This window comes from Nelumbo nucifera, chromosome 8 (assembly GCF_055504915.1).
Source record: "Nelumbo nucifera cultivar China Antique chromosome 8, China Antique-T2T, whole genome shotgun sequence".
Taxonomy (NCBI): domain Eukaryota; kingdom Viridiplantae; phylum Streptophyta; class Magnoliopsida; order Proteales; family Nelumbonaceae; genus Nelumbo; species Nelumbo nucifera.
Window position 1 is genome coordinate 51460580 of NC_142656.1, and position 16324 is coordinate 51476903.

Sequence of the window (16324 nt, forward strand, 5' to 3'; positions counted from 1 at the left end):
GCAACAAATAAGGTAATTGATCATTGAAATCATGTGCAACAATATAATTTCATTATAATGGAACCAATTTTATCATTTTCTGTTATGACATAAACACTTCAATTTAAAGCTGTAAGACATTATCTTGAGCTATCCCCTTGAGTCCAGATTTGTTAGTCTTTGTTTCAATCCAACTATACCCAGATGGCTTCATTAATCTCTTTTCCTCCATTAGTTTTCTTACTCTTACCGCATCATCCCATCTGCCAGCTTTGGCATATATATTTGACAGTGTCACATAATTTCCAGGGTTTTCTGGTTCTAAGTGGAATAGATGTTCTGCAGCTAGCCTTCCAAAATTGATGTTTTGATGGGCTTGACAGGCTGAAAGCAAAGCCCCCCAAATACTTTTATCAGGATTAATCGGCATATTGTGTATGAAATCAACTGCTTCCTCAAGCTTCCCTGCACGGGCCAGTAAATCAACAACACATGCAAAATGCTCCATTCTTGGACTGAAGTCAAAACAATTGATCAAACTATCAAAAAGTTGGAGCCCATCATCCACAAGACCGGAGTGGCTGCAAGCAGAAAGCAGAGAAGTGAAAGTTGCAGAGTTGGGTTGAAAGCCTGACTGCTTCATCTCTAACAAAAGTTGAAGAGCAGCCTTCCCACACCCATTCATTCCGTATCCTCCAATCATTGTATTCCAGGATACCACGTCTCTGGAATCCATTTTCGAGAATACAGTGTAAGCAGATCTAATGCACCCACATTTAGAGTACATGTTGATCAATGCATTCCACACTGAAATTGCAGAATCCAAGGCATTTCTTCTAATGTAGGCATGGATTTGTTTCCCGAATCTCAGATCACAGACTGGCAGAACTGTTGACACAGTGGTCTCATCATACTGAAGCCCTCTTGATTGCATCTCCCTGACATATTTAATTGCAAGGTCACCCAATCCAAGATGCACAAGACCAAGAATCATGGCATTCCAGGTAACAACATCAGATTTATCCATCAATTGAAATACATTTCTTGCATCCCTAAGCCTCCCAGACGTAGCATACACTGTCAACAGTGCAGGTCCTGATGAATTGTAAAACTCAATCCTGGCACTGGTTTTGATCCCATAGGCATGAATTTCTTGTCCACTTCTCAGAACCCCCATATGTCGGCATGAAACAAGGACACTGGAAAGAGCATCAGGGTCGGGGCAAACCTCCTGTTTACTCATCATCTCTCTGAAGATCACTAAGGGCATCTCATGGTTCCCAATTCTTGAATAACCTGAGATTAAGGTGGTCAATGAGATGATATTAGGCTCCCTAATTTGTTCAAAGATTTCCAAAGCCTTGTTGCACAGCCCCATACGGCAATAAGCATCCATAATGGTATTCCAAGTGACTAAATCCGGTTCAAAGCCTTCTGATCTCATTGCATCTAGCTGTTCTATAGCAATATCAAGAAAGTCATTACAGACAAACCCAGAAATCATTGAATTCCACGTTAGCAGATCTTTTTCAGCCATTCCATTGAAAATCCGTTGAGCTGTTTGAACATCCCCACATTTGGAATACATATCAATCAAGGAATTACAGACCTGAAGATTATGTTCAGCACCAAGTTCAATTATATCTTTGTGTATTCGAATCCCCTCTGCCAAGGACAAGGATTGAGTGCAAGCCCTAAGCACCTTGGGAAAGACATACCCATCAGGTCCGATACCCTGTAATTTCATCTCATTGTATGTTCGTACACACTCCTTGAACATCCCATTCCTTGAATAGAAGGAAATAATTGAGGTCCAAGCAAACACATTGGGTCTGGGCAATTCATCGAACAAGATACGAGCAGATATCAAATCGTTGCAGGCCGCATACATCTGGACCAACTTGGTAACCGTGAATGGATCGAAAGCCAACTCATGGAGGATGATCTGCTGATGAACCTGCCTCCCTTGTTTTAATGCGACTGAGTCGCTGCAACGTTGAAGGAGATCGTTGAATTGAGAAGCAGCGGGGATTCTCAGATGCGAAAACGAAAACGATGAGACGCCCCGCTGAAGGATCCATGTTCTCATCTCATTTGAAACTAGAAATTCAAGTATTGATAACGGTTAATGAGAGAGAAGATCTGGCGGGAATTGTCCTCGACCTTGCACTATAAAACCCGAAGAAGTTGGGCACCGAATTTTCTTTGTTGAACTCCATAAACTCCCCTGAACTGACCTACCTAGAAGTAGAACCATCAAAAGTTTGATATACCCCTTATACGAAATCGGCTTCGGTGCTCACACCACTCATACGGCCAGAACTAATAGCCAATTAGGACTTGAAATTAGGGCTGTTTATAAGAAGACCCAACCCAACCAAACCGATCAACTCAGACCGACCCAACCCAACCTGAATCGGCCGGGTTTTTTTTAGCACCGGTCGGTTTTAGGTTGTAAAAAATCATAAATCGATGGTTCGGGTCGATTTCGGTTTTCACATATGAAAATCAAAATCGAACCGAACCGAACCGACTTAGTAGTTAGTAGTTAGTTCCTAGTTAGTATTTACAACCTACTTAGTTCCTACTTAACTTAGTTGTCTCTATCCTAGTTACAACCAGACTTAATTTCTAGTCTTATAGTTAGGAATGACGTTAATGTTAAGTATTGTAAGACAACTAGACACGCAATTTTTTTGGAAAAGTTCAAAGAAAATAATCAAAGGATCCTAGTTTTTATGGTCTTTTACATGTCCTTTTTTACTTAGATTAGAAGGTTTCTTGAAATATACAAATTTCGGTCTTCTTCTCTAATACAGTTTGACTTTCTATTTTCTTGATAACTTCTATTCTAACTTGGTCCGCCCCCTACCAATTTCAGTCTTCTTTCTCTAATAGAATTAGGTGTCCTTTTTTACATCAAATTTCAGTATTCTTTCTTTAATCTACCAATTTATTACCATAGTTGAACTTAGAGCCAAAACCGACCCAACCCGACTCAAACCGACTAGGTCAATTTTGCTTAACACAGGGTCGGTTTCAGTTTCAATTTCAGGTAACCCGACCAGGTCGGGTTGGTTGAAAAAATCTCAGTAAACCGACCCAACCCGACCCGTGAACAGCCCTAATCGAAACGTTGCACCCGCATCCCTGACACATGTATACCTCCGCCCCACATGGGGCCACCTCACAACGTTCCACAGCACATCTCCACCATGTATTGGGAACATCTCCCGGCGATAGTACCAGACCCAATGATGCCATCATCAGGAGATGTTCCCAATACACAGCAGGGGAACAGGATCTGCTGCTCACACATGGGAAACCTTAAAGGCACATCCATCATGCATTGGGAATCTCCCATGAATAATAACTATGATGTCATCATCAGGAGATGTTCCCAATACACGGCGGGGGAACAGGATCTGCTGCTCACACATGGGACGCCTCAGAGGCACATCCATCGTGCATTGGAAACATCTCCAGTGAATAATAACTTACAAGTACGAGAGACGTTCCCAATGCATGGTAAGATGTGCTTGTGAGGTCGGTGTGAGGCACCTTGTGTGAGGAGAAGATCCGGTCTCACGGCGGGGATGTGTTGTGGGACGTTATGGGGTGGAGATATGAACTCTATCGAGTAGTGTTTTTGAGCCATTGTTGACTTGGATGGTCAGATCGTTTGGCCCGGAAACCGTCTAGGCAACAGATTCTGTTTCACTCTCAACTTGTTCTTGGGTCAAAAATCATTGATCCAAGTGAAACAAACCGTCAACCAATTCAACCCATACAGTGGTTCACATTTTAATAAGATGCAGAATAGATTAAAAGATGAGAAGAGACTGGACCAGAATGAACTCAGATATGAGATCACTAAGATCCCACAAAAAGAGAAAGAGAGAACAAAAAGGCAATATTGTAGAGATCTTATATTTGAGATCTCGCATAGATCCGAATGGTTGCCTTGTGTTTTTTGTTGTTGTCATCATTGTCGTCGCGATCGTCATCACTGTGAACATCAGATTCTCCTCCTCCTCTTCCTTTTTCCTCCTTTCTTTCTTTCATTTTTTTCTTTCTCTCATTCCTTTCTTTCCTTCATATTTTCTTTCTTTCTTTCTTTATTTCTTTCTCAACCAACAACCAACTATTTTTTCTTACAAAAGACTAACCACCTAAATCTTATTTGTCCTAATATTCCAAACCGCTTGACTCGTTTGACCTACACAATCAAACAACTAACCTAGAAAACGATGGCTAGAATGCTTTAGTTTTCGGGTCTATTTTTAAAACCTTGATAATAAGCACTTCAACTCGAGAGAACACCTCATCCACATCAGCCATCTCAAACCAATTAGATCACCCAAACCCCACTAGATACTCAACTATGTGAGAAGGGCACTAAGGAATCAAGATTTGCTCTTCACAAAGCGCACCTCACATCGACCTCATAGCCCCATTCCACCATATATTGGGAATATCTCCCCATGAATAACAACACAATGAACCGGAGATGTTCCTAATGTGCAGCTGAAATGCATTGTGTGGTTGGTGTGAGGAGAAAATCTGGACTCGATGCTAGGCTGAAAAGGATAAGTGGTAGCAACAAGAGCACCACCAATGATGTCACAACCCCATATAGCCAACAAAAACTGAAAGCGAAGCCTAGCATTGTACCACGTATGGTGGTGTGTCAACACACTATAAAATAAGTGAATTGAGATCTCGGACATGTGTTGTGGGCTAATCAATCAAGTCAATATTGAGAGGCAAGTCACTTTGTCAGTATAATGGTATGCACTTACTCACTTATCCACCACACTTACTATAATCACTCACCTTGCACACCTCCTACTTATTCCCTCATTCCCTCTCTCCCTTACATTCATCTGATTTGACCATCAGTCTCCTCACCCGAGGTTTACAGAATAACCAACATCCGAGGTGTGTGTCAAACAATCTCACATTTATTGTTGACTTTTGGACATCATCAAGCCCTTCTCCAAACTTTCACATCTCAATCAAATAATCACTCAAAAACTTGGTACTCTAAGGGCCTGTTCATTTCCTCTTAACTCTTATATCTTAAGAGGAATCTTTTAACTTTAAGAGAAAAATGGTTGTTTGTTTCCTCTTATCTCTTATCTCTTAAAGTTCAATCATACAACTTTTTGTTTTCCAATGATACCCTCAAAAAGACAAAAAAAAAACTCTCATATATGAGGTCAGAATGGATATTTGATCATTTTCAGAATTGAGAATTCAAAATTTAGAACATTATATGCATTCAGAATTCAAAGAAAATAAAAGTTCACCGATACCAATATACCTCTTAATGTAATTATTGCACTTTCTGATGTGAGACTTTAGAGCAAACAAATAGGCCCTAAGCCTAAGCAAGGTTCTTTCTAGCCTCCCTCAAGCATTTGAGCAATCAGGGCTATAGTGTGTTGGACTCTATGGGAAGAAAGAAACTCACAAATATTTTCATATAAGGAAAGAACCATTGGAAACTTATTAGATCTAATTCTGTTAAGGGTGGCACATTGGTTGAAAACTATGGAACTATTCTCAAATTATTTTGTGGCTGATTTGGTGAGAAATTGGAAGGAGATAGCTTCCTCTGCCCTCTGTAAGAGGAGCTGTAGTCCTTTGTGGTCCCCTCCTTCTGGGTTCATAAAACTGAATTTTGATGGCAGCTGTTTAAGGAGCCCAGGGCCTTCTGGGATTGGGGGAGTATTCAGGAATGAGGTGGGGGCTATTATTGCTATGTTTTTAGGTCCAATTGGGGAAGGAGACTCTCTTAGGGCTGAGATCCCCGCAGCCCTAGAAGGTATCCAAAGAGCAAGGGAGCTGAACATCAGATGTTTGGTCCTTGAAGGTAACCCAGAGGTGGTGATTAGGTGGTAAAAGGGGGAGACAACGGCTTATGGAGTTATAACAATGAGAATAATAAATTTAAATGGCTGAGTAGGGATATGGTGGTTCATTACAACTGGGTGAAGAGGATTACTAATTCCTTTGCTGATGGGTTAACAAAGCAAGGGGTGAATAGGGATTCATTTTTTTGGGCTAATTTTTTACTTTTTCCTTGTACTCTTTGATGGGGAGTTAAGTCTTTTTACCTCCCCTTTGTACCTAAGCTTCACATAGTTTCATATCTTTAATAAAGTTTCTTGTTATTGATCTATATATGTATATATATATACCTCAAAGTTGATCAATGTGCCATCTCCCAGCTCTCCGTTAAGCAATTTTTGATGCCAAAATCCGGCTATGTAGTAGCTAACATAGGATTAGCTTTTGAGTAGGTTGTCAAGCCAATGATTAAGACACAAGAACCTGAGTTTGGTAAGTGTCATTTGCATTAAGCTGGAAAATAGACAAACTATTTTTTTTTCAAACACCCAAAATTTTTGTGGCATGAAGCGTTATCACTGGTTCCACAGCCCACTATACAACCATCATGCCTAGCCTTGAGGTTGTTTTCAGCCACTCCTCTTAATTAGGCCGATTGGAGGTGAAACCTTGCAACCTCCTACTATTTGGATCAATAATTAAAATATTGATTCAATGGGATGTGCTACCATTAGTGATGTCAATGGGTCGAGTTGGACCTGATAGACCCAATTAACCCAAACGATTGGGTCAGTTCTGGTTCCATGTACTGGAACCGATGATTTGATTTCGATTCTATCCAATCTCAAACCAATTTAGACCCAATATGGTTCAGTTTTGAGGCCTTAGTATTTCTTGTTTGGGCAGATTCGATTCTACTTGATTTAACCCGTTGACAACCCTATCTACTATTAAGGCCATGTTCATTTTTCAGATTTTGAGAGGGGAGAAAATCAAACAATAGGATTTTGGTTCCCATTAACTGAGATACCTATGTTCTTTGTTCAAAATTATGTGGGAATCTATGAAAAAATTCATTTCCCCTAGGCATACCTATCTCCTAGTTGGGTAAGTAACTTTCCCACCTAGGGGAAAAGTTGTGAATATTTAGATGGGACAAAATTGCCCCTCTTAACAATGGCTTTTTATGGCTAAAATAATCATTATCTTATTTACCTAAAAAATAAAAGAATGTGGATAGATGCACTTACCTGGGTAATAAATGGCTTCCTAAAAAATGAACGAGGCCTAAGAGTATCATTTGAGTCATGAGTATCAGTATAATATGCCTTAGAATAAGGTTGTATAACACTTTATTGAAGGATCTGCTTTAATACATAGCAATTAGACCTATTCATGGGCTGGGTAGTCTAATGACCTAGCTTGACCCAACCCATTCTACATTGGGTTTAAACAAAATTTTAACCCCTAGGGTTTGGGCTAGACCTCCAAACACTGGCCTAACTATTTTTCAGGCCAGGCTCAAGCTTTCCAAATCATCTCGGCGTAATAATACTATATATATATTATATAATATTAATAATATATAATATATTTTATATAATATTATGTAATAATATTATTATTAGCAAAAAAGAATCATATAATATTCTATATATTATATAATATAAAATATATTATTAATAATATATAAATAGTATGTTATAAAATCTCTACTCAAATTGGGCTTTGAGCTCAGGGCCAAGCTTTCAACTTTATATAGAACTAGCTTTGGCTCAAGATCTAGACCTAATGGTTAGGCCATATGCTCAGGCTCAAGCCTAGTCATTTTTTGTTTATACAGAGGCAACGCCTGGTTGAAACCCAAACCGACCCACCCCGTGAATAGGTCTAGTAGCAATATAGAGGTGTATTGGCCCCTAGCTTGATGAATTGATATATAGTCTCAATTTTGAGTCTTTTGACCCCTTTGGGATTTGCTATGTGAGAATGTGACCATCCTAGTAGTTTTTATTGGTCGAGAATCATTACCATGTGTAAGAAAAAGCTAAAAGGAATGAAAAATAGGAAAAGAATAAGAGGAAGAGGAAAATAAATAAAAATACTAAATAAATAAATTTTCCTAAAAATGATAAAAATTTAAAACTACAATTATAAAAAATTGAAATAAATAATTTAATATTTAATCTTTTAGTAATATTGTATGATATGTATATGTTCAAGAGTTCTTGTATTGTTGATTGTAGTGTTTCTTTTCATATAACCTATTAAAGTACACATTTCTCATGTGATTATACCCCCTATTCATAGTTAATTTAGCTTTAGATTCAGTGTGATTAATGTATTTATGTGATTTGTATGCATTTCCCTAATGTATCCAAGCATTTCCATATCTTTCATTCATAGCCATACATTTTCAAAGCATATTTGTACCTATATCCATATTCAAGTTATTTGATAATGATATTTGATATTAATATTTTGATCTTTGGTTGAGCTTTTCACTAGGTCACTTATTTTCCAAACTTCATCTTGGGATTTATGTGAGTAACAGTGTTCCACATTGAAAAAGAAAAAGAGAAGCAAGGGATTTATAATTTTATATATAAGGATTGACTCACAACTTGATAGCTTAAGCTTTAAGCTTTTAGGTTGAAGGGGTCTAAAGGAGATGAGTTAAGCTCAACTTGACTCAAAAAGCTCAAGTTTGAAACTCAATTTGATCTTGACTGAGTGTCAAGTTTCCTACTCGAATTCAACTTAAGTCAATGCTCATGAGATATTCAAGCCAATTATAAATATTATAAATAAAAAGAGGAAATCAATTATAAATTTATTTATATATTATAAATAAATTAATATTTATTTATATTACAAATTAAAATGTATTCGAATTTTAAAACTTAATAATAAATTTAATTAGGCTCATTAATTTGCTCAAATTGGGTATTGCAAAACTTGAATTCAACTTGATCTTAATTATTTTCAATTTGAGTTTGAGTATTTAGTGAGTTGAGCTTGAGTAGCTCACAAATAGCTTAACTTACTACACACCTAGTGATATCCAACTCTTATGTATAAACCATATGCATGTATATGAGTTCTTAGGTTTGAGCCTATTATTCTCTATTAAGGCAAGTTACCCTTTAAGCAATTGAAGCCTTGTTTACTTAGACTTAACTCTTGAGGGGGTGAAGACGTATAGTCAAACAATTTGTAGGAGTGAGGACAAAGTCCCTTTGTTCATAGTCCAAATTTCCAACTACCTTATTCTGTTGTCCTCTCTAATAACCCAATAAAATAATAACAATTGTCTCTAATCATGTGATAAGATAATAACAGTTGTCTCTCTTATTTTGTGGCAAGGTTTTTAAAACCGAACTGGTCAGGGGGTCTGGTTTCTAGGTTGAACAGTCCAACCGTTCACCTGTTCTAACAAAAAAATTAAAAAAATTAAAAATAGACAAAACCGCTAGATGATTCGACCGCCTGGATCAGTGGTTTACTGACCAAATCAATGGCTTTTGGCGAAATAACAGTTTTGGGGTAAAATGGAACCGGTCACCTGACTAGTTCTCATTTTTCCTGGTCTGACCATCCGATCCGGTCCGATTTTGAAAACCATGATTTATGGTCTCGTAGCCTCACAAGATGGTAACATCCTATATAGCCTTATGGTATGGTGGTTTTCATAGCCTCTTGGGATAACAATTACAACTTCATGAGATGGCAGTCTCGTGGCCTCATGGGTTAGTGGCCTTGTGGCCTCATGCAATGGCAACCTCGTAGTCCCATGGATCAATAACCTTGCCAACTTCGCGGGATGGCAACCTCACAACCCCTAAAATTTAAATTCCATTAGATTTGTCTTGTCACTCCTTAGACTTCACTAATTGTTCAACTTCACATGGCATTCGGCCTCGTAGCTCTCCTTTAATCTCACAAGCCAACCTTGCCCCTTGATCACATTTTCTTCTCTGGGCCTCATTGATGGTGATCTGTGACCTTACTACTCTTGGCATTCCATGGGGGCCGAGACTTTTGGTATTTGAGGACCTCGTGACTCTGCAATGAGATGATTTAAATTGCTTTCTAGAACATTGAATATCTTCAATATGATTGGAGCATTAGAAGGTGGATCGTCACCCTCACCTATTTATTTATGTATCCCTATTCATGTAGGAGAGAATGTATGAAATGAGCTTAACACCCAAGAAGAAGAGTAAGAATTCATCCTTATGTTATCCTCGAGTGGAGACCAAAAGAGTTGTAATCCCACATTTGAAATAATGGAAGTTTACTTGGACTAGTGACCCATGGTTTTTCCTTTAAGTTTCTGGAGAGTTTTCCATGTCAAATATAATGTCCTGTTCTACTTTTTTTTTCCCATTTTTCTAGTCCATTGTTTTCTTTTGAAATCACAGACCCACTTTCAACAATAATGCATGTATTACTAGGCATAGAATGAATTGGGTAAAAGTTAATCATTATTCTTAATTACTTTGAGGCTTGATTGTGAAATCAATGGTAATTTGAAACCCATGTAGTTCCTAGTCTGATAATTGGCAACTCCAAAGTTGGCTAGAGCTCAAGAAATACTAGTTCAATTTCTTCTTTTTATATTTAATCCCTTAACATATAGATTCAGGTGGTCCAAAAGTGTTTAGAACGTTGAATTACCAAATTTATAAAATTGTTATCCAAGTTATGTAGCAATTTACCAGGATAGATATTCAGAGTCAAGTACCTGAATTATTCTATGCATTACTGATTTTAATCCTATAGATTAAAACTAATTTATACTTGAAAAAAGGTGCTACATCAGTGCCACATCCGAAATCCATTTTCTAGACCATGCCTAATGTTTGGTTAGATGTTTTTCCAGAAAATGTTTTCTCAAACCAAATGAGAAAACACCAAAAAGGACGTTTTCTTAGACCACACCTTTCTTGATTTCCAAGGCAAGGTCTTGGAAAACACTTTTTGAAAAAAAAAATGTATAACCAAATATTAGTTGTGATATGAAAAAATAGATTTCAGACATAGCGCCGATGTGGTACCATTTTTCAAGAAAAGAACATTGGTTCCAAACATTGGCTAATGTTTTCTTGTTTTTTTTACTGTTGCTAGCAATAGTATGCTGATGTGTCATTGAAAAACACCTTTGTGGTTGTAACCAACAACTGTCTCAAACCAAGAAAAATCTGAGAAAGCAATATACCAATGCAGCACCATTTTCTTAAAAAACACCTCTCTTGAAATGGCATTGGTTTCAAACATGGCCATAGTGAATAAATTTCTTTGTCAAATGAAAACAATGAAAAGGCATATGGTTTTTATGAACAAATAGATAAAACAGAAATTGAAAGAGAATTCCTTGGTGCATAAAAACCAAATAAATTTTCCTTTAAAAAAGATATTCTTTTATGAAAGTGGCATCCAACAGACATTGACAAGGAAGGAGGACTTACTTAACTAGGGACATTATGCATTTTTTTGTTTGACACCTTCATGTCAACATCCATCTAGTGTCCTATTATTGATGCTAACTTGCATCTTATGGAAAGGGTCATGCGTTTTTTTATAGGTTATGCATGGGTAGGGCAATAATGCATATCCAAGAAAATAGGTAGCTTGGCCTGGAGACCAACCCTAAGGACGAAGCTTGAGTTGAAGTTTAAACTATTTAACTCAAGCCCAACCCATATTGAAATTTGATACACTAAAGTTGGGAATAGACTTGGATTTGTTAATTAGCCCATATTGAAATTTTATTTAATGTGTATAGTTAAGTTGCAATCAGGTTGAAGTAAGATTGGGATAATGATAGGCTGAATGTAGGTTATCGAAAGGCTAATCCTTGGCCTAGCCTAAACAAATAAGAAATCCCAACAAAGTTTTAAACACAGACCCACCTTGAGGATAAAAAATCCAAGCCTAAATCGTACAAAATTGAAGGATGGGATGGTTTAGGCTGAAACAAGTTGCAACCCTACTAATTAGAAGTCTAGGACTCCATCATTTGAGAATAAGAACTGCAATAATTCCTTTATCATCCATGATTGGTGTTCCCAAGTATTCTTATTATTAAGTGCATGGTTGTTGCATCATAAATCTCCTAGATTGTATCATACTATGGAGATGTAACTTATGTTGAAAGTTGAATGAACTTTAACTACATGCACTTACTTAAAAAAAGTTAAAAAAAGTTGGGTAAAGAATGTTGTTTGGAGTTCAACTATGGTGCATTTACTAATATTGGATACATGTTAAATCCAAATCCCAACCAATTACGTTATAGTTTAAATTAATTTTCATTGGTTCACATTTTACAAAGTATAATTTCACATTTAACAAGATGTATTTATTATCACATTTAATCAATTATGTATTTTGTTGCACAATACAATGGATGCATGAAAGATTTTTGCTATGATGCTTAACATGCATATTAAATATTTTAAAAATGAAAGTTGCCGGTGGCTTATCTAACACCATTACTATTCAGTGCCCTTTTAAAAGGGCTTTCACACAATGATTTCTCAGGCCCACATGGAAAACTGTGGAGCTATATTTGATGAATAACCCATGGAAGATACACTCAATAATAGATTTTCTGTCATCTAGGTCTCTTGCAAAATCAACATCACATTAACCCATTAATTCTATGTGATCACAAGATTATGGGCCCGTTTGGCAAGTCTTTTTGAGAAGATCTTGTAGCTCTGACAATCAATAGACACATTGAGCTTTTGACATAAGATCTGGGCAGACTGAAGACCGTTTGGCAAGTGTGCATCTTTCCGTGTGTCTTTTCGGGTCTTTCCACGTGAAAGATGCGAAAAGCTTCATTTGGAGCTTCTCGAAATCAGCCCGAAATGGGCTTCTCGCGTCTTTTTGGCGCCGCACCTTTTGGCAACTAGATCTTTCGCGTGCCAAACGGGAATAGACCGATTTTCGGTCTTCCCCACTTGTAAACAATCGAAAGACCACGCAAAAAGACACACCAAATGGTGCCTATGTTAGTCTATAATCTTTGATTTATTGTTAATATCCAATGATTGATCTAGCTTCTACCAACAAGACTTAAAAACATAAGACAAATAAGGCCTTATAAATAACATTGCATACATTAAACTATCAACTGCTTATGCATAAGGGACATTCTTTATGTAACTTATTCTCTTTCATTTGTAGGTGACATGTCCTTAGATATTTTAGTTCCTTTTCAAGTAGGAATATTAATTCCATTACAATTTATAATGTTAAACCTTCCAAGTATTATCTTTAAATAATTTTCTAGCAAAAGAGATATTGTTTTAGATTTTCTATTTCTTTCAGTTTTTTATTTCAAGTACATATCTCCCATATCTTTCATTTCAAAATTAGTACTTAAACAATGTTTTGTTTTATTTATCATAAACATATTATTACTAGCTATTAGAATATCATAAACATATAAAGAGAGTATAATAAATGAACTCCCACTATTCATGGAGTAAACACATTGATAAAATGAATTTAAAATAAATCCAAGTTTTGTGATAGAATTATGAAATGTATGATACCACGTCCTAGAGGATTGTTTTAGTTCTTACGAAGATTTGCTCAATTTATATGCCTTCTTTTCTTATCCTTCTATTATGTATCCTTCTGATTGTATCATATGAATTTCTTCATTTTTCTTTTCATTTAAGAAAAATGTTTTTAAGTTCATTTAGCATAACTTTAAGTCAAAATGTGCAACTGAGAACATTAAAATTCTAATGGAAGTAAATCTTGCTCTATGTGAGTAAGCTTCTTCATTATTTATACCTTTACCTTGTGTATATCCCTTTGCTACAAGCTTAGCATTGTATTTTTCTATAGAAATCATATACTTTTAATTTTTTTGAAGATCCATTTACTACTAATTATTAGACGAATCTACCAATTACCACACTTGGTTTTATTTATTAAATTTAGTTATTTACTTATGGCTTCTTTCCATTTTTCTTTATTGTATTTCCATTGCATCCAAGTATCTTATTGGATCATCGTATAAATCTTCATTTAAGAATGTGTAATAATATTTCAATTTGGTAGAGGGAAATCTTTCTCTTTGATTTTTTCTCAATATATTATTGTTAGGTGGTTTATTTGTTGTATATGTTTTTCTTTATACATCTTCTTTTCCTATTTCAAATAATTGATTTAAGATATTAATTCACTTTCATATTTTATTTAGCCCTATAAGAATACATTAGCACAACTTTCTATGAATTCAATGGACTCATTATATTTATAGTTTATGAGTTTGTAAAATTTGTTTTCTGAATATCCTATAAAGGTGTCTTTATACTTTTATTATCTAACTTATTTATTAATTGACTAAGAACTATAACATAAGCACTAAAATCCCAAATTTTAATATTAGATAGGTCATGTTTCTTATCAGTCCATATTTCATAGAGTTAATTTATTCACTTCAGTTGCTATTTTGTTTAGAATATAAATTATTGTAGTTAAAGCTTCACCCCAAAAATGTGTTCCTAGATTGGAGTGTGATAATATTGACCTTACCATGTCAAGTAGAGTTTTATTCCTACGCTTAGCAACTCCATTCTATTATAGAATATAAATCATAGTTGATGTTTTATTTTATTTTGTGTACAAAAATAACTGAATAGATTATATATATACTTACCATCTCTATCACATATATATATATATATATATATATATATATATATTTATTTATTTATTTATTTATTTTTCTTCCTAATTGGTTTTCTACTTCTAACTTGTATTCTTTAATTTTTTTTTCTAATACCTCAGATTTTCTTTTGATAAAATTAATATATCCAAATCTAGAGCTATAATCAATACATTTTGCAAAATATTTCATTTCCTTATAAGTCTTGACATTTAGTAAACCACAAACATTTGAATATATAATATCTAACAATTCTTCTGATTTTCTTCCTTTATTAAATGGTAATCTAAACAACTTTCCACTAAGACATGATTCATAGCATTTAAAATTAACCTCCATCTTAAATATCAAGCCACTTGAAGGAACCTTGATAATTTATTTATTTATTTATATGACAAAGCCTTGTGTGCCACATACAAGCATTGTCATCTACATTATACACACAATCAAAATAAGTAGAATAGGCATTCACATATTAATAAATAAATGATATAGACCATCAAACTTAATTCTAAAACAACAAGATTCCCCCATTTTTCTATTGATAATTTCAAAACTCTTTTCATTCAAGAGGGGTATAGACAAAAGATTTCACCTAATATTAGACATACATTATATTAGTTAAGATCATATTTGTATCTTCATTAATGCTTATTTTTACTTTTTCAACACCTAATACATCATAGTAGGTGTTGTTTCCCATGAATATCCTATATTTGTTGGGCTTCATTTCTTTAATCTCTATAAACATTTCCTTAGATTTGCATACATGGCGAGAATATCTTGAATCAATGCACCAACCAATATAGTAAATATCAATAAATAAAGATTTAAAAACCACATAAATGGTATCGTTCTTTATTGATTGTTTATGATTATTATCTTTATTTTTTTTTTCTAATTTGATAATATTTGTACTTAAATAAATAAATAACTTACCTTTAGTTTTCTTGAATTTCTTCAAAAATTAGGTTTATTATGATGCTTTTTCCTTTAGTTTTCTTCCTCTTTCTTTTAGCTTCCATGCCAACCAAGTAGGTAGGTTTTTCATATTTGGTGCCTCTTTTAGAAATGTTTAAAACAATAATCATATTTTTCTAAGAATATAAAAGGTTATGTTATATAGTAGAGACTTGAATCTTTTCAAGGTCAATGACTACTAGTTATTTTTACAATAACATTCATCTTATTACTATGATATATCACTGAATGTCTATTTTTCATTTTAAGCATAGTATTTTTCTATTAACATTTGACTATATAATTCATTTACTTCTCCATAAGTTTCCTTAAAACTACAATAAATAACCGTTTAGCATTCTTATATTTTCAGGACAATGTCTAGTTCCATGAAAGTTAACAAGTAAAAACATACTATTTTATTATCTTTAAGGTATTTTTGATAGGTTTTTCTAATAACCAGTGGTGCATCATTATCAATAATAGAGGGAATATCTTGTTTTAGTATGATCTAATATAAGTCTAATTCTATGTTTCTAGATAGGGAAGTTGTTGCCATTAAGTTTTTCAATTTTGCTTCATGACAAGGTGAAGTCTCAACGACGATTTGGTAAGTTAGTAGCAGTATAGCAGAACAGTAGACATAGGGTTTCATCATTAATGGTACAAGCAGCAAAAAGAAGGGTGATGATAAGCAAAACTTCAAACAGACGGCAGTGAGTAATGGCCGCCTGTAAGAAGCGGCCAACATGTTAGCCTCTCAGAAGCTTCGGTTGTTGAATTATGTAGTTTTTTCATGTTGATGAGGTTGGGAACCCAGTTTCTTACACAAAA

The 16324-nt window shown here is 35.0% G+C and overlaps 1 protein-coding gene across 1 annotated transcript; it reads right to left on the bottom strand.

Annotated features, from left to right (window-relative positions):
* Positions 1-2337, bottom strand: LOC104601551 (pentatricopeptide repeat-containing protein DOT4, chloroplastic-like). Its single transcript, XM_010264920.3, has one exon. It carries the CDS (start codon positions 2066-2068, stop codon positions 104-106), a length of 1965 nt encoding a protein of 654 aa, XP_010263222.1. The 5' UTR covers positions 2069-2337; the 3' UTR covers positions 1-103.
* Positions 2338-16324: the final 13987 nt, after the last annotated feature.

Excerpts from the sequence above, each read along its gene's own strand:
- LOC104601551 (XM_010264920.3), bottom strand. The coding sequence starts at position 2,068 with ATGAGAACATGGATCCTTCAGCGGGGCGTCTCATCGTTTTCGTTTTCG.